This window comes from Schistocerca americana, chromosome 3 (genome assembly GCF_021461395.2).
Source record: "Schistocerca americana isolate TAMUIC-IGC-003095 chromosome 3, iqSchAmer2.1, whole genome shotgun sequence".
NCBI classification, from domain to species: Eukaryota; Metazoa; Arthropoda; class Insecta; order Orthoptera; family Acrididae; genus Schistocerca; species Schistocerca americana.
In genome coordinates, this window is record NC_060121.1 from 388,358,791 (window position 1) to 388,371,775 (window position 12,985).

The window sequence follows — 12,985 nt, forward strand, 5'->3', positions numbered from 1 at the left end:
AAATCTATTCAGATTCAAGTTTTCCCTTATGCCTAAATCACTCCAGGCAAATGCTGGGGTAGTTCCATTGAAAAGGCACGGCTGATTTCCTTCCCCATCCCTGAGACATTCTGAGCTTGTGCTCCATCTATGATGACATTGATGGGATGTTAAACCATAATCTTGCTTCCTTCATCAATTTCAATTTATTTTGATAAATTATTTGAGTGAACTTAACATTTTTTCAGTGCAGGCACACACAAGTGCATATGGGTGTTGAGTGTAAATTGTTTCACTACTCATGTGTTTCATTGATTATGTGTATAATAAATTATTGTCATTAATATGCTGTTGAACCTTCCTGGATGATTAATATTGTGTGCTGGATTGGGACCTTAACCTGGAACCTTGCCTTTCGCAGGCAATGTTCTTTCTGACAGCTTTCCAGGCTCCAATCATTACCTGCTCTCCCCACTCTACTTCTACCAGTATACAGGTATATAAATTTTAACTTCCAAACTCCGTGGAAGTTCTCCTGCGTACCCTATTGGACTAGCACTTCTGGAAGAAGGGACACTACAGAGAAATGGCTTAGCCATAGCATAGGGAATTGTTACCAGAGCGAATTTCTGAATCTGCTATAGTGTGTGTGTGTGTGTGTGTGTGTGTGTGTGTGTGTGTGTGTGTGTGTGTGTGCACACAATAGTTGAAACTTCCTTGCAGTTTAAAACTGTACCAAACTGGGACTTGATATTGGAACCTTGCTGTCTTTCTAGACGCAATTTCCAAGTTGTGGCTACTCTATTTCTCTGCACTATCCATTCATTCAGGAGCACTGTTCCTGTTAGTTTTGCAGGAGAACTTAGCTATGAAATTTGGAATGTACAAGAGAGGTTCTGGCAGAAATAGAACTGGGGTGATAAGTCGTATGGATAGCTCATGTGGTAAGAGCATTGCCAGTGAAAGGTAAGGTTCTGGGTTCAGTTTCAATCCAGCACATAATTGTAATGTGCCAGGGAGTTTACAAAACAGTCAACATTCTCCTTCAAAGTGAAAATTTCATTCTGGAATATGCTGTTCTCAGGGAATACCAAGCATTTTATTTTAGAGTGACTTCATTTTTTTCTGATTTAGGTATTGAAATTTCTGGACCAGTGATGGTGAAATTAGGGCAATGGGCATCAACAAGGCGAGATCTTTTTTCTGAAGAATTTTGTTTCCACATGTCAAAATTACAAAGGAGGACAAGACCACACTCTTGGCATCATACAGAAAAAACTCTTCAGAAAGCATATGGGCCAGCTTGGAACCAAGTGATCCTGAAGATAAATACCGAGCCGATTGGTTCAGGATGTTGTGCTCAGGTAGTGTACTAGCGGTAGAATGCAATTTTTTTTTTCTCTGTGGTTGAAATGCTTACTTTTTCTATTTAAGAGTGCCAGCTGTTTAGCTTTTTTCTCCAAACATTTTGATTTTCATAAGCCCTATTTCGGTAATACTTGCCATAAAAAATTAGAATCTCTGTGACAGTTTCCAACCACTCGGCCACAATTTACTCTATACAATGGTTACCCTAATTCTGTTCCGATTTTGATCTCTGTTGAGTTCCATAACTCTGCTCCCATCTAACGTAACCGTATTTCCAACATTTATTTAAATAATCAAATTGCTGTAGCAATCCAACGGCTGTTGACAGCTCTTCCACATGTGGAAAATTAGTTTTTCCTTTACTGCTGGAAGCCATCTACTGATAAGTTCTTCCACCAAATTCATTTCACTAGTTGGTTGATCTAAATACTTGCATTGGTCAAGGAGCCATTCTAAAAAATTATATAGCCCTCTCTGTGAATCATTATACAGTCCTAATCCTAAAAAGCCATAACCTTAGCCTTTGCTGTGCCCCACTTGTGCGGTATCTTCATTTTAAGTCTCTCTCAGATTGGCTGTTGTCAGAAACGAATCTGCATTAAGTAATACCCACTGGACTGCGTTTCCCTCTAAGTGATACAGTGAAACGAACTCATTTTTGGTCACGCCACATATTGACTAATGTCCCATGGAATTCTTTACATGTCCTGTTGTTCTGCTCTCCTTATCATGCTCCTTAAAGGGTGGTGGTGTCTTCTGATGCACAATTGTATGCTGTGCATTTTTTCTTTACATTAAACCTTACACCTAAAATATGACACATTTTCTACAGCCAGTTCACATACATGCAATTTCCTCAAAAACAGTGTTTGAACATCTGCTATTTCTTTTTCCAGTTTCTTATCTAAAGATTCTAGTTCTTTCTTTACCTGAAGATTTTCCATTTTAATTGCCTCACTTTCACATACCGATTTGGACACAGCAGAGTTTTTAACTCTGCCTTCTAAGTTTTCTGAGGCTCTCCTATATTGCCATTAATTTGTATGTAATATTCTCTCCAACATCTTCTTTAAAAAACAGATAACTGCTGCTTCCAGTACTCCAAATCCTCTCTCCTTTTTTTTTTTTTTTTTTTTTGTTCTCTCTTTTCCTTTTCTCTTAGATTCATTGCTTACTGTTCCCGCTGATCCTGGTCTCTTATTTACCTTAAAATTGGATTTAACTTTCTTTTTAACTTCCTCTGATTTTGTAAAATCCAGTTAATACTGGCTACAATATATTATGAAAAGGATGGACTGCTTCTGACCATATAGAGGAGACATTAAGTCAAAGGCAGCGTGCACTCTCTCTCTCTCTCTCTCTCTCTCTATGTGCACGATGACTGTTTCCAACCATTGTCTTTTCATCTTTTCATTGTGCCTGTCTGTGACCCTACATCCCGTCTATATGGTGAGCGGCAGTCTGTTTTTTTTTTTTTTTCCCACAGTATTGTTGTTATTCCATTCTGGACTTTTCATTGGTTAATATAGGCAGTCAAATAGAAATCCGAACACCCACCACAATGGGACTGTGGAATGGTTCAATTCAAAAGGAATCACCACTCATGTTAAAGACATGTATCCCACTAGGAGACAAGATGATGCATTTTTGATGTGTAGAATGCGATTGGCTGCTTGTGGATCAAAACTGCACCCACTCTTGCCTTTTCTTGCCCGACTGAAACTGGCATCGATGCATGTCTTTCTTCAGGACTCCTGAAAATCGCACGGTGAAAGAGCCATATATACAGAGGATATTGCAGCATTTTCCAGTCAAATCACCGAAGAGAAACCTTCATCCGATTGGCAGTGTGGGGGTAGGCATTATTGTGCAATAGGATTATTCCATCCGACAACATTCCTGGGTATTTTGACTTTATGGAGTGTCGCAGTTTCTGCAAAGTGTCTTCATAATGCTGTGCATTGACTGGTTCCACACTGGAATAACTCGATGTGCAGAGGGGCCCTGCAGTCAGAGGAGGAGATCATCATTACCTTACCAGAACTTGTGTGTAGAGCTTTCGATTTCTTTGATGGGTGAAATATTGGATGTTTTCACTGTTGGCTTCACTGTTTGCTCTCAGCCTGTTACAATGCTGTTGGATGGAATCATCCTGTTGCACGATAATGCCTAACCCCACACTGCCAGTCAAATGAAGGCTACGTGTCAGCGATTGGGTTGGGGAATTATGCAACATCCTTTATAGAGCCTTGATCTTTCACCATGCGACTTTCATATCATTGGCAACTCAGAAAAAGACATGTGTCAGTCAGATAAGGAAGTGCAAGAGGGGGTGCATTCTATAAAACAGGAATTGATCGTGTCATCTTCCAATGGGGCAAATGTATCAACGTGTATGGCAATTACTTTTGAATGGAACCATTTTGTAGTCTTGTTGTGGCTGGTGTTTGGCTTTCATTTGACTTCCCCTCATAGAATAATATAGCTACAGTTGCTGCTTTATAGTTTTGAATGTGGTCTGAAACAAATGTCTCTATCACCATGAATAACAGTTCACTCTTTAGTTACTTAAATATTTTCAACTGACATCTGAAGACTCAATACAATATCTACGTTTACCAGTCCACACATGCACTAAGATACACTTATTTCACTCAAACGCCAATGATAGTTATCTCATTTTGTCCTGCGAAGAGCTTCAGCTCACATTTTCAGTACAACACCTCTTATTTTACAGCCACAGTCATCCTGTCATTCCAAATAGGGTGCCAGTCTTTTCCATTGCTTGGAAACACTGTTCAGCGCTTGCTTGGTGTTATCACATTGTTGTCCACATATTTGCAGATGCACTATATTCTGTAGAATGTATATACACAGCGGTACTCGTTCCAACAAAAATCTTACAGTGTATTTTTGTATATGCTTCAGGTGAATGTCTGAACTCTATACTGGGGAATTACATTATATTGTGGTATTTTCAAAATTACGACTAAGTCTCCACTAGATTGTAGAATTCACAGCTAATACGCCTGAATATACATATTTCCTATTGCAGGTGCCAGAATCTTTGGCATGTTATAAAAATTATCATTCAGTTTTTAGTATAATGAATTCATTTAATGAATTGCTGTCCTAAGGTTGTGTATCTAATAAAGGTAATGTGCCTAATAGTATGAGGTGATTAACAGAGATATCTTCATTAACTTTCATTGCCATGGCAAACAACTTGCTAATGTGCCAACATTGTGTGACAAAGTTAATTTGGAAAAAAGAAAAAAAAAATAGCAGATCTCCAGATAACCATGCAGACAAAGCATCTGATATGCTTAAAACATTTCATTGTTTCTTGGGCAGACATTTGTAGTTTGTTAAAAAAGTCTGAGCTTGCTTCTTGTCTCGAGGCTATGTTTCGCCATCTCAGTTTTTGTTTTTAGAAGTACCTATACAAATTAAATAAAACACTCCAACTGACCAGCCTTGGGTACAGTATGTTTTGCATGGAAGAATCTTTGAACCATCCCTTTTGTCTGTCAGTATCTCAGTCGAAACTACAATGTAAAGCTGTCACTTCAAGATGAGTTAATTCACCAGAGACTAATTGAAACAGGATTAATGATTTCAAAGAATGAATTAATTTCTACCCCAAGTAAGAACGAAAATATTTTTTTGAATTGCAATCTGTTAACTGTAATGAAATTTCTCATTATAAAAAAAATAGTTTTCAAATAATTCATGACACTTTTTTCTCTCACAGTACCATTTTATACAGTCTTATATAGCTTAAGCTCAGTTAAAAATATTGTTCTGGTGTATCGACAAGCGCCAGCACAAAGACGAAGATCGCAAGAGCAAAGAAGGCGGTGAGACGACGTCAGCCAGTAGCTTGCTGATAAGGACCACAGCATGACAGGAGCGGCCTCTAGTCGAAGAGAATATAAGTGCCGCTCCTGCCAGCCTCAGCTGGACAGTATTCACACCGTACTAGGAGAACACTATGATAGCAGAGACATGTGATCCGTATCAATTTTTCATGGACCTTGTATACAGCAAAGGGCACTAGTTGTTTTCATGTTGCCCATTGCTTGTGACACCATTGTCAGTCTGCTTTATTGAAATAAAACTATTAATGTTGTTTGCTTCAATTGTTGTATAGCATCCTGAGAACACAGCATCCCTTAGGCACCCTATAAGTGATGAGTGGGCAGGACCCCACAATACAGTTTAAATTAATATAGTCTTAACATATGTGTCTTACCCTAACAGAAGCTTACAGACAAAAGGGAGAGGAATGTCTAATGTTAAACAAAATTACACAGATGGTTTTGGAAAAAGCTTAATTAGTTGTCAATTACAGATATTGATCAGAGTGATGATTCTTCCGGAAAACCTGGAATTCTCAGGGCATTATATTTTACCTGGAAAGATCAGGGAAATCTATAGGAATATCATAAAATCTCAGAGAATTGAAACTTGGTTTTATTGAGTTTTATAAGTCACAAAGTTTGAAATACTAAATATCCCTTAGTGTGTTAATTATATGAATATTATTCCATATAACATATCGATTTTTATAAACTGTACTTAAACTACTGCTTATGGCTAGTGCATATATCGCAATTGAGAGAAAAGAAAAGACATTATTGCCATGTGCCACCCCTTCTCCCACCCCCTCCTTCTAACCATTAATTTATCAGGAGTTTTCTAATAATACCATCGTCCTCATCGTACCTGGAATTCTCAGAGACTCATCTTTTTTACTGTTTTGAAGAAGCCACCCTGTTGATGAAATTTTTGGTGACACCCCTTTTAAACATCACAGCTGTTGCCTGCCTGTGTTACATGCATAAGATCTGGTGTCAGGACATTGTACTGGTTGGTTCTTTGCAGTGCTGCACGGATACTCTTACTACATGAAAAAGAGAAAAATATTACTGTGTCAGTATATGCTGCTGCAACTCATCTTGTACATTTAAGGGTTCTTATTCTATTAGCAAAAGTAAATCTTTGATGTGCATGTTCATCACAACTGAGGAACATAGTTAAAAGGTCAATAAGAAACAGGAGAAAAACAAACATGCATGCATGAAAAAAATGAAAATAGTGAAAGGTAGCCTTTGATATCGACTAAGTAGACTATAACCTTACACTATGTCCCGAGATAGGTGAGTTGATAATACATATGAAGAAAACCGAAGTAGTGAGTACTAAGTCTAGTTCCACCAGCAGCAAAAACTCTGGTTATGTAGAACATGGTTGACTGAATTACATCTTCCACATTACCATTCAGTTGGTTATTATTTCACACTGGTAACTTAGTATCTTATGTTTGCGGGTGTTGCGCAAATAAATTTTGTTGTATCCACAATACAATGGGGTTGATATGAAAACAGTGCAGACCATTGAAGTAAAACTTGCACCAGCAATGTAACAATGACAAAGAGAAGTTCCAAACACATGTCTGGGTAGAACCAGCATTGATTACAGCAAGAACAGCAGCAAGTATACATTCTACAGCAACTAATAACATCAGAGAATGCAACATCATCTACATGACTATTCTTGTGTTTCAATCCTTTTCTGAAATGAAAGACAGACAGAATCTATGTTAGTGTTACCTCCATCACCACCTTACAGAATTTATTGTATTAAATCTAGATATTCATGAAAATCTGTACTTTTATTCTGTTGCCTACAGAATGGATTTGGTCTACTCAATTAGTTGTGTGTGCTAGAGGATCCTGATAAATTATCTTCTAACCAAGTGTAGTAAGTGGTGTCACGTTAGGACAGTAAAACTTGAGTTCTTCTCTCTAACCTTGAATTTTACAGGTACATGAAACAGGAAATCGAATCTGATCGTGAATGGCTCACCAAGATAAAAGGGTTAAGTGGGCAGTGTCATTTTGCATGTTTGAATGATCAGTGCAGATGTTCCAGTGCTCATTGTATTATAGGGGGGGCCTTTGTCACATATTGTACTTTCACCAAGGAAGTAGCCTCAAAGGTATTGCATCTTTCAGATCCATAGTTAAACGACATCTTACATATTATGCGAAGTTTTGAGTTTTCCTGTGAAATGAAGAATTATTGATCCACTTCTTATGACATTGTGCCAATGTCAGACAATAATAGGAACAAAGATCAACCTACAAGGCTCACCTCTATCATGTACAATGTTGTTAGTGGAGTAAAAAAAAATCAGACTTAGCATCTTCTCGAACTCTAAGCAGTTCTACTGCCCTGTACAGATTGTTTTGTGAAACATGAAAAATATTGTTACATTTATAAAAATTTGGTTTGTCTCTTTTGTTATAAAAGTGATCAATCTCAGTCTTTGTGCTCTTCATGCCTGAAACGCAGTAAAAGCAAAATTTTAGAAATGACTCAGAGCATGCAGTATTGTTGCTATGGAATCCTAAGATCGGTAATCTCAGAAATTACTGGTAGGTTTGCAGAGTTTAGTGAAAACTAACTTTGTAAGTAGATACGGTCACATCAGATCTCTCATTTATTGGAGGAAAATTTGTTTGGTTCTTTGTTCACCAGCCTATTACCTGTACAATAACCATATAACAGCTTTTAGTGGCTACATTTGTCCTTATAAGTGGAAAAATTAACATGGACGTTGAATATAAATAGGTTGCAGAGAAAATGTAAGTTTATGAAAAATTTTTCATGTTCACAATGGGATTAAGATATGCAAATAAGATACAGGCTTATAATTCTCATGTCACCTTCTCCTGTGCCAGTATTTGCAAGAGTCTGCCCAAATAACTGTACAAGTACCAACAGTCACCTTTTGGCATTTCAAGTGCATCTGCCATCTTCCAACACTACTTTCAGCAGCTGATTCAGTAAACCTCAAGAAGTGACATTACTTAGACAACATAATTACTACAGGTGCCAACTTACAAAAGGACCTTCAAAATCAGTTATTGTTATTCTGATTTCTCCAGAAAACTGGCTTAAAAGTCAATTTGCATAAATTCCAGTTCTTCTAGAAATCAGCTTTGTTAACAATAAATGTGGTAACCTTCCAGTATACAAATATGTGCAAACAATTGACCAAATGCTGCCACTGAAAATTTTAAAAGGGCTGCAATCCTTCAGGAGGAAGGTAAATTACTTTTGTCAGTTTATTGGTAATGATGCCCAGGTCTTGCACCCTCTTAAACACACCAAGAAAAAAGGGAGCAAAATTTCTAATGTTCAGATTGCAAGCAAGCTTTTCATCAATTTAAAGAATCATTCTTAGCAGCCCCTTGTTTGGTTCCGTACTCTTTGTTAAAAATTCATACTAGTTCCGTTGGGTCCCAGTACAGAGTTGGGGGCAGTATTTCCACACGAAGAGGAAGGCAGTACTGAACACCCCATAGCCCTTATCATGAAAACTGTAAATTCCATCCAGCAGAACTACTCACAGATCAAGGCAGAAACTATTCTCTATAGTCTTTCTGGTGAGAAAGCTTCTCATGTGCCTCTATGAACTGCAATTTCACCTGGTGATGGACCATAAACCATTGCCAGACTTGTTAATCCCTGATCATTGTAGCTGGTTGGCATGGCACTATATCTGCAGAGGTGGCCATATTATTATTGTCAGCACGTAATTATTGGACCTTCTACAAGTTGATCAAACTTCATACTGTCACAGGTACCCTCTCCATGCTGCAAGTGTTGTACCATAAGGTCCTGGCCCTTCTACATGCAGGACAATGTGGTACTGCTAGAATGAAGTGCATGGTCAGCCATCATGCCTGTTGGACAGTGATAGTGACATCAAACACCTCACCTGGACATGATCTGATGAAGCCTTCAGAAATCACCCCTATATGTTTTCTCATCATGGATGCTCCCAGCATTCATGTTAATTTTGGTGGTCAATTTTGTAGTTTAATGTGGCTCATCATCATGGTCATCTAATCTAAATTTTCGTATGTCTATTGCCTCCACAGCATCATGTTGGAAATAACCATTGGGTCTTTCTGCACCTGCCAATGGGGGGGGGGTGGGGGGGATGCGCATCTGCAAAATATACGTCTTTGCTGCTGAGCAGTATTTGTGGTGCCAGTTTGCATATGCAGTACCACCACATTGTAGCATATAAAGTCACTTTTGACACTTTTTTGTTAACTTCTTGGCTCACTCCAAGGGTGGCTGCAAGATACATGGGCAGAATATCAGTGGGAGAGTTGGAATATGCATGCTTGCATGCTGAACTCAGTGATGATCTTGATTATTTATCTGTATGCTGACTTCATTTCAGTTTGTTATCTGGTGGCACCCAAAGAACATTTAATGTATGACAATTAAGATCATTTTATATAAGCAGGGAGATAAGGAAGGATGGAAAAAAAGAAAGAAACGAAGAATAGCAGTTTTGATAGAGACTAATCAGATAAGGTCATGGTCATATATGAGGCATATTCATAAAGTAAGTGTATTGTGACCATAACGGACTGTGGTTTTTTGTTCTTTGACAGTTGACAACACAGAGTGGTAGAAGGGGATCACTTGATCGAGTGAGCATCGCAGGAACATGTCAGTGAGAAAGCTCACGTTGTAGTGTCCAGTTGCGTGGAAGATGTCAGTAAGAAATCCCAGGTGCAAGTCACGTGCTGTGATCGGCTTCCTACTCATGGAAGGAATAACATTGACTGAAATTTTTTCATGAATGAAAACGATTAACAGCAAAGGTGTTATGAACAACATGGATGTGTTTAGGTGGTGTAGGGAGACAGAACAAATGTTGATAATGAATAGAACAGTGAAAGACCTTCCATTTTGACTATGAGATGGTGCAAAAAATTGAGGAAGCTGTTCATGAAGACTGATAGTCAACAGTGGATGAAATTTCTGCAATGTTTTCACACTTCTGAACTCTCGTATACAAGACACTCACAAGAATGCTGGGATACTGGAAACTGTGAGCAAGATGGGTCCCAAAACTACTGACAGAGTAGCACAAGAAAAACTGGGTCAGTAGCACCCTCAACAATATTGTGAGACTCTAAAAAACTCAAAAGAAGCTTTCAGAAACAAAAGAAGGGTGATGTTGATAAGAGGAGTGTGCTTGTAGCTCGTCCTCACACAGCCTTAGGAACTCTTGGACTCATTTGGTTGGGATGTTTTGAACTACCCCCACATTCCTCTGACTTGACGTCTTCATATTGTAATCTTTTCTCCTTCCTGAAGGCACACATGAGTGGAATTAAATTTTCAACCAATGACCAGTTGTAGAAAGAGTTTCTAGTTTCTGAAGTGGGGAAAGGAGCTGGTGGGGTAGTTCTGTGAGGAGGGCATAAAGAAGCTCGTGCCACGGTTCATCACATGCATTGAACTGCATGCATGGCAATTATGTGGAAAAATAGTCAACAAATGTATTGAAAAATATTCTGTATTTTGTTCAAATACACCTTTTCTAAAAAAGAATAAAAATTAAAAATTCTGAATGTGCCTCGCATAATTCTACATCTACATCTACATGATTACTCTGCAATTCACATTTAAGTGCTTGGCAGAGGGTTCATCGAACCACAATCATACTATCTCCCTACCATTCCACTCCCGAACAGTGCGCGGGAAAAACGAACACCTAAACCTTTCTGTTAGAGTTCTGATTTTTCTTATTTTATTTTGATGATCATTCCTACCTATGTAGGTTGGGCTCAACAAAATATTTTCACATTCGGAAGAGAAAGTTGGTGACTGAAATTTCGTAAATAGATCTCGCCGACGAAAAACATCTTTGCTTTATTGACTTCCATCCCAACTCTCGTATCATATCTGCCACACTCTCTCCCCTATTACGTGATAATACAAAACGAGCTGCCCTTCTTTGCACCCTTTCGATGTCCTCCGTCAATCCCACCTGGTAAGGATCCCACACCGCGCAGCAATATTCTAACAGACGACGAACGAGTGTAGCGTAAGCTGTCTCTTTAGTGGACTTGTTGCGTCTTCTAAGTGTCCTGCCAATGAAACGCAACCTTTGGCTCGCCTTCCCCGCAGTATTATCTATGTGGTCTTTCCAACTGAAGTTGTTTGTAATTTTTACACCCAGGTACTTAGTTGAATTGACAGCCTTGAGAATTGTACTATTTATCGAGTAATCAAATTCCAGCGGATTTCTTTTGGAACTCATGTGGATCACCTCACACTTTTCATTATTTAGCGTCAACTGCCACCTGCCACACCATACAGCAATCTTTTCTAAATCGCTTTGCAACTGATATTGGTCTTCAGATGACCTTACTAGACAGTAAATTACAGCATCATCTGTGAACAACCTAAGAGAACTGCTCAGATTGTGTCACCCAGGTGTGTGTGTGTGTGTGTGTGTGTGTGTGTGTGTGTGTGTGTGTGTGTTTGGGGAAGGGGGTACTTAGCAGATATGTAAGTGGAATATAAACCACCATTTTTCTTTTGATAATTATCATTGATTTTGGTAACTGTTCCTGTATTTTGATTTCAGGTGTACAAAGCTTACATAAGGCAAAATCTCATTCACAGCAGCCAGATGCAGGATGGAGGTAATAGGTTAAATTTTGTAGTATGTTAGTTGTAGTCTGATAAGGGAAAGAAGGTTTACTGTCTTGGTGTCATTTCATACCTGCATCTATTCTTCACATTAAGTAGCAATCTATCCTTTTTATAACATTGTTTTTTTTATTTATTCTGGATAAGCTTATTACGTTATTTAATTCATTATCACGTTGAACAAACTGAGATGGCAGAGTAGTGGAATACTAGCCTCTTAAGTGGGCGGAGATAATGTCAAATGAATGTGTGGTCATTGGGTTTAATTTTCCCAAAGTTACATTTCATCATAGTTGGTAAATGCTGCTATGCTCTCCCAGTAATACAGTGTTCTACTGGTCTGCATCTTTTGAATTATCACTTCAATTGTACCAGTTGGTAGGTCACTGAAATTTCCCTGGTTCTTGAAATCTGACACCATATATTTTTCTTATCTCCCCTATCATCCTCACTTCCTTAATCTTTTCTTATCTTCAGAGTTGGTTATTCAACATGTACTACTTTCTTCATTTATTTCTTCATTTATTTCACTGTCAGAAATGTTCTAGCTTTCCTCACAGTTTCCAACTGAATTTTTAACCTACCTGTAAACCTTAATGGTGGGATTCTGTAGACAGCCTCAGATATTCCTGTAGGATAATAGTTATGCATGGCACAGTGGGGACCAGCTTCTGTAATGTGAGAGAAGCTAAAATTTGTTTGTGGCCTTCATGGATTTATCATATTTGTGTAATAGGAATCCAGATATTCAGCACACTTTGTGCTTCTGGCCTTTTTGATTTTGAACTTGCGCATCATGTGGCCTTCCGTTGTGTTTCAGCTCTGAGTAGCTGACCTTGTGAAGTACTGCTAAGGATTTAATGAACTGAGGCATGAATGTATTGCTTTTGGAAGCAAATATTTATTGTGGTTCCAATGACATCACTCAATTCTGAAAGAAGGTAATAACTTTTTATCATGAATAAGTGACACATTGGTATATTCAGACTCTACTAACATAGCTTCTTCACTGTCATAATCGCCAACCTGAACTAAGTCTGTTGAATTCATCTTCAGTGTTATAAAGATCCTGGGTGATGAAAATATTGTTTTTGGTTTT

At 38.3% G+C, this 12,985-nt stretch overlaps 1 protein-coding gene across 4 annotated transcripts in view; it reads left to right on the forward strand.

The window, feature by feature from the left end:
- The window catches only part of LOC124606921 (uncharacterized aarF domain-containing protein kinase 2-like), a 105,006-nt gene that overhangs the window by 8,274 nt on the left and 83,747 nt on the right, over positions 1 to 12,985 (forward strand). For 2 of the 4 annotated variants that reach the window (XM_047139035.1, XM_047139032.1), the window contains exons 2-3: positions 1,114 to 1,343; positions 11,822 to 11,879. In XM_047139035.1, the coding sequence (XP_046994991.1) occupies positions 1,331 to 1,343; positions 11,822 to 11,879 (71 nt within the window). In that variant the 5' untranslated portion in view covers positions 1,114 to 1,330. Of the gene's footprint in view, positions 1 to 1,113; positions 1,344 to 11,821; positions 11,880 to 12,985 lie in introns of those variants that run through there. The other 2 variants (XM_047139033.1, XM_047139034.1) reach the window with 2 other exon arrangements.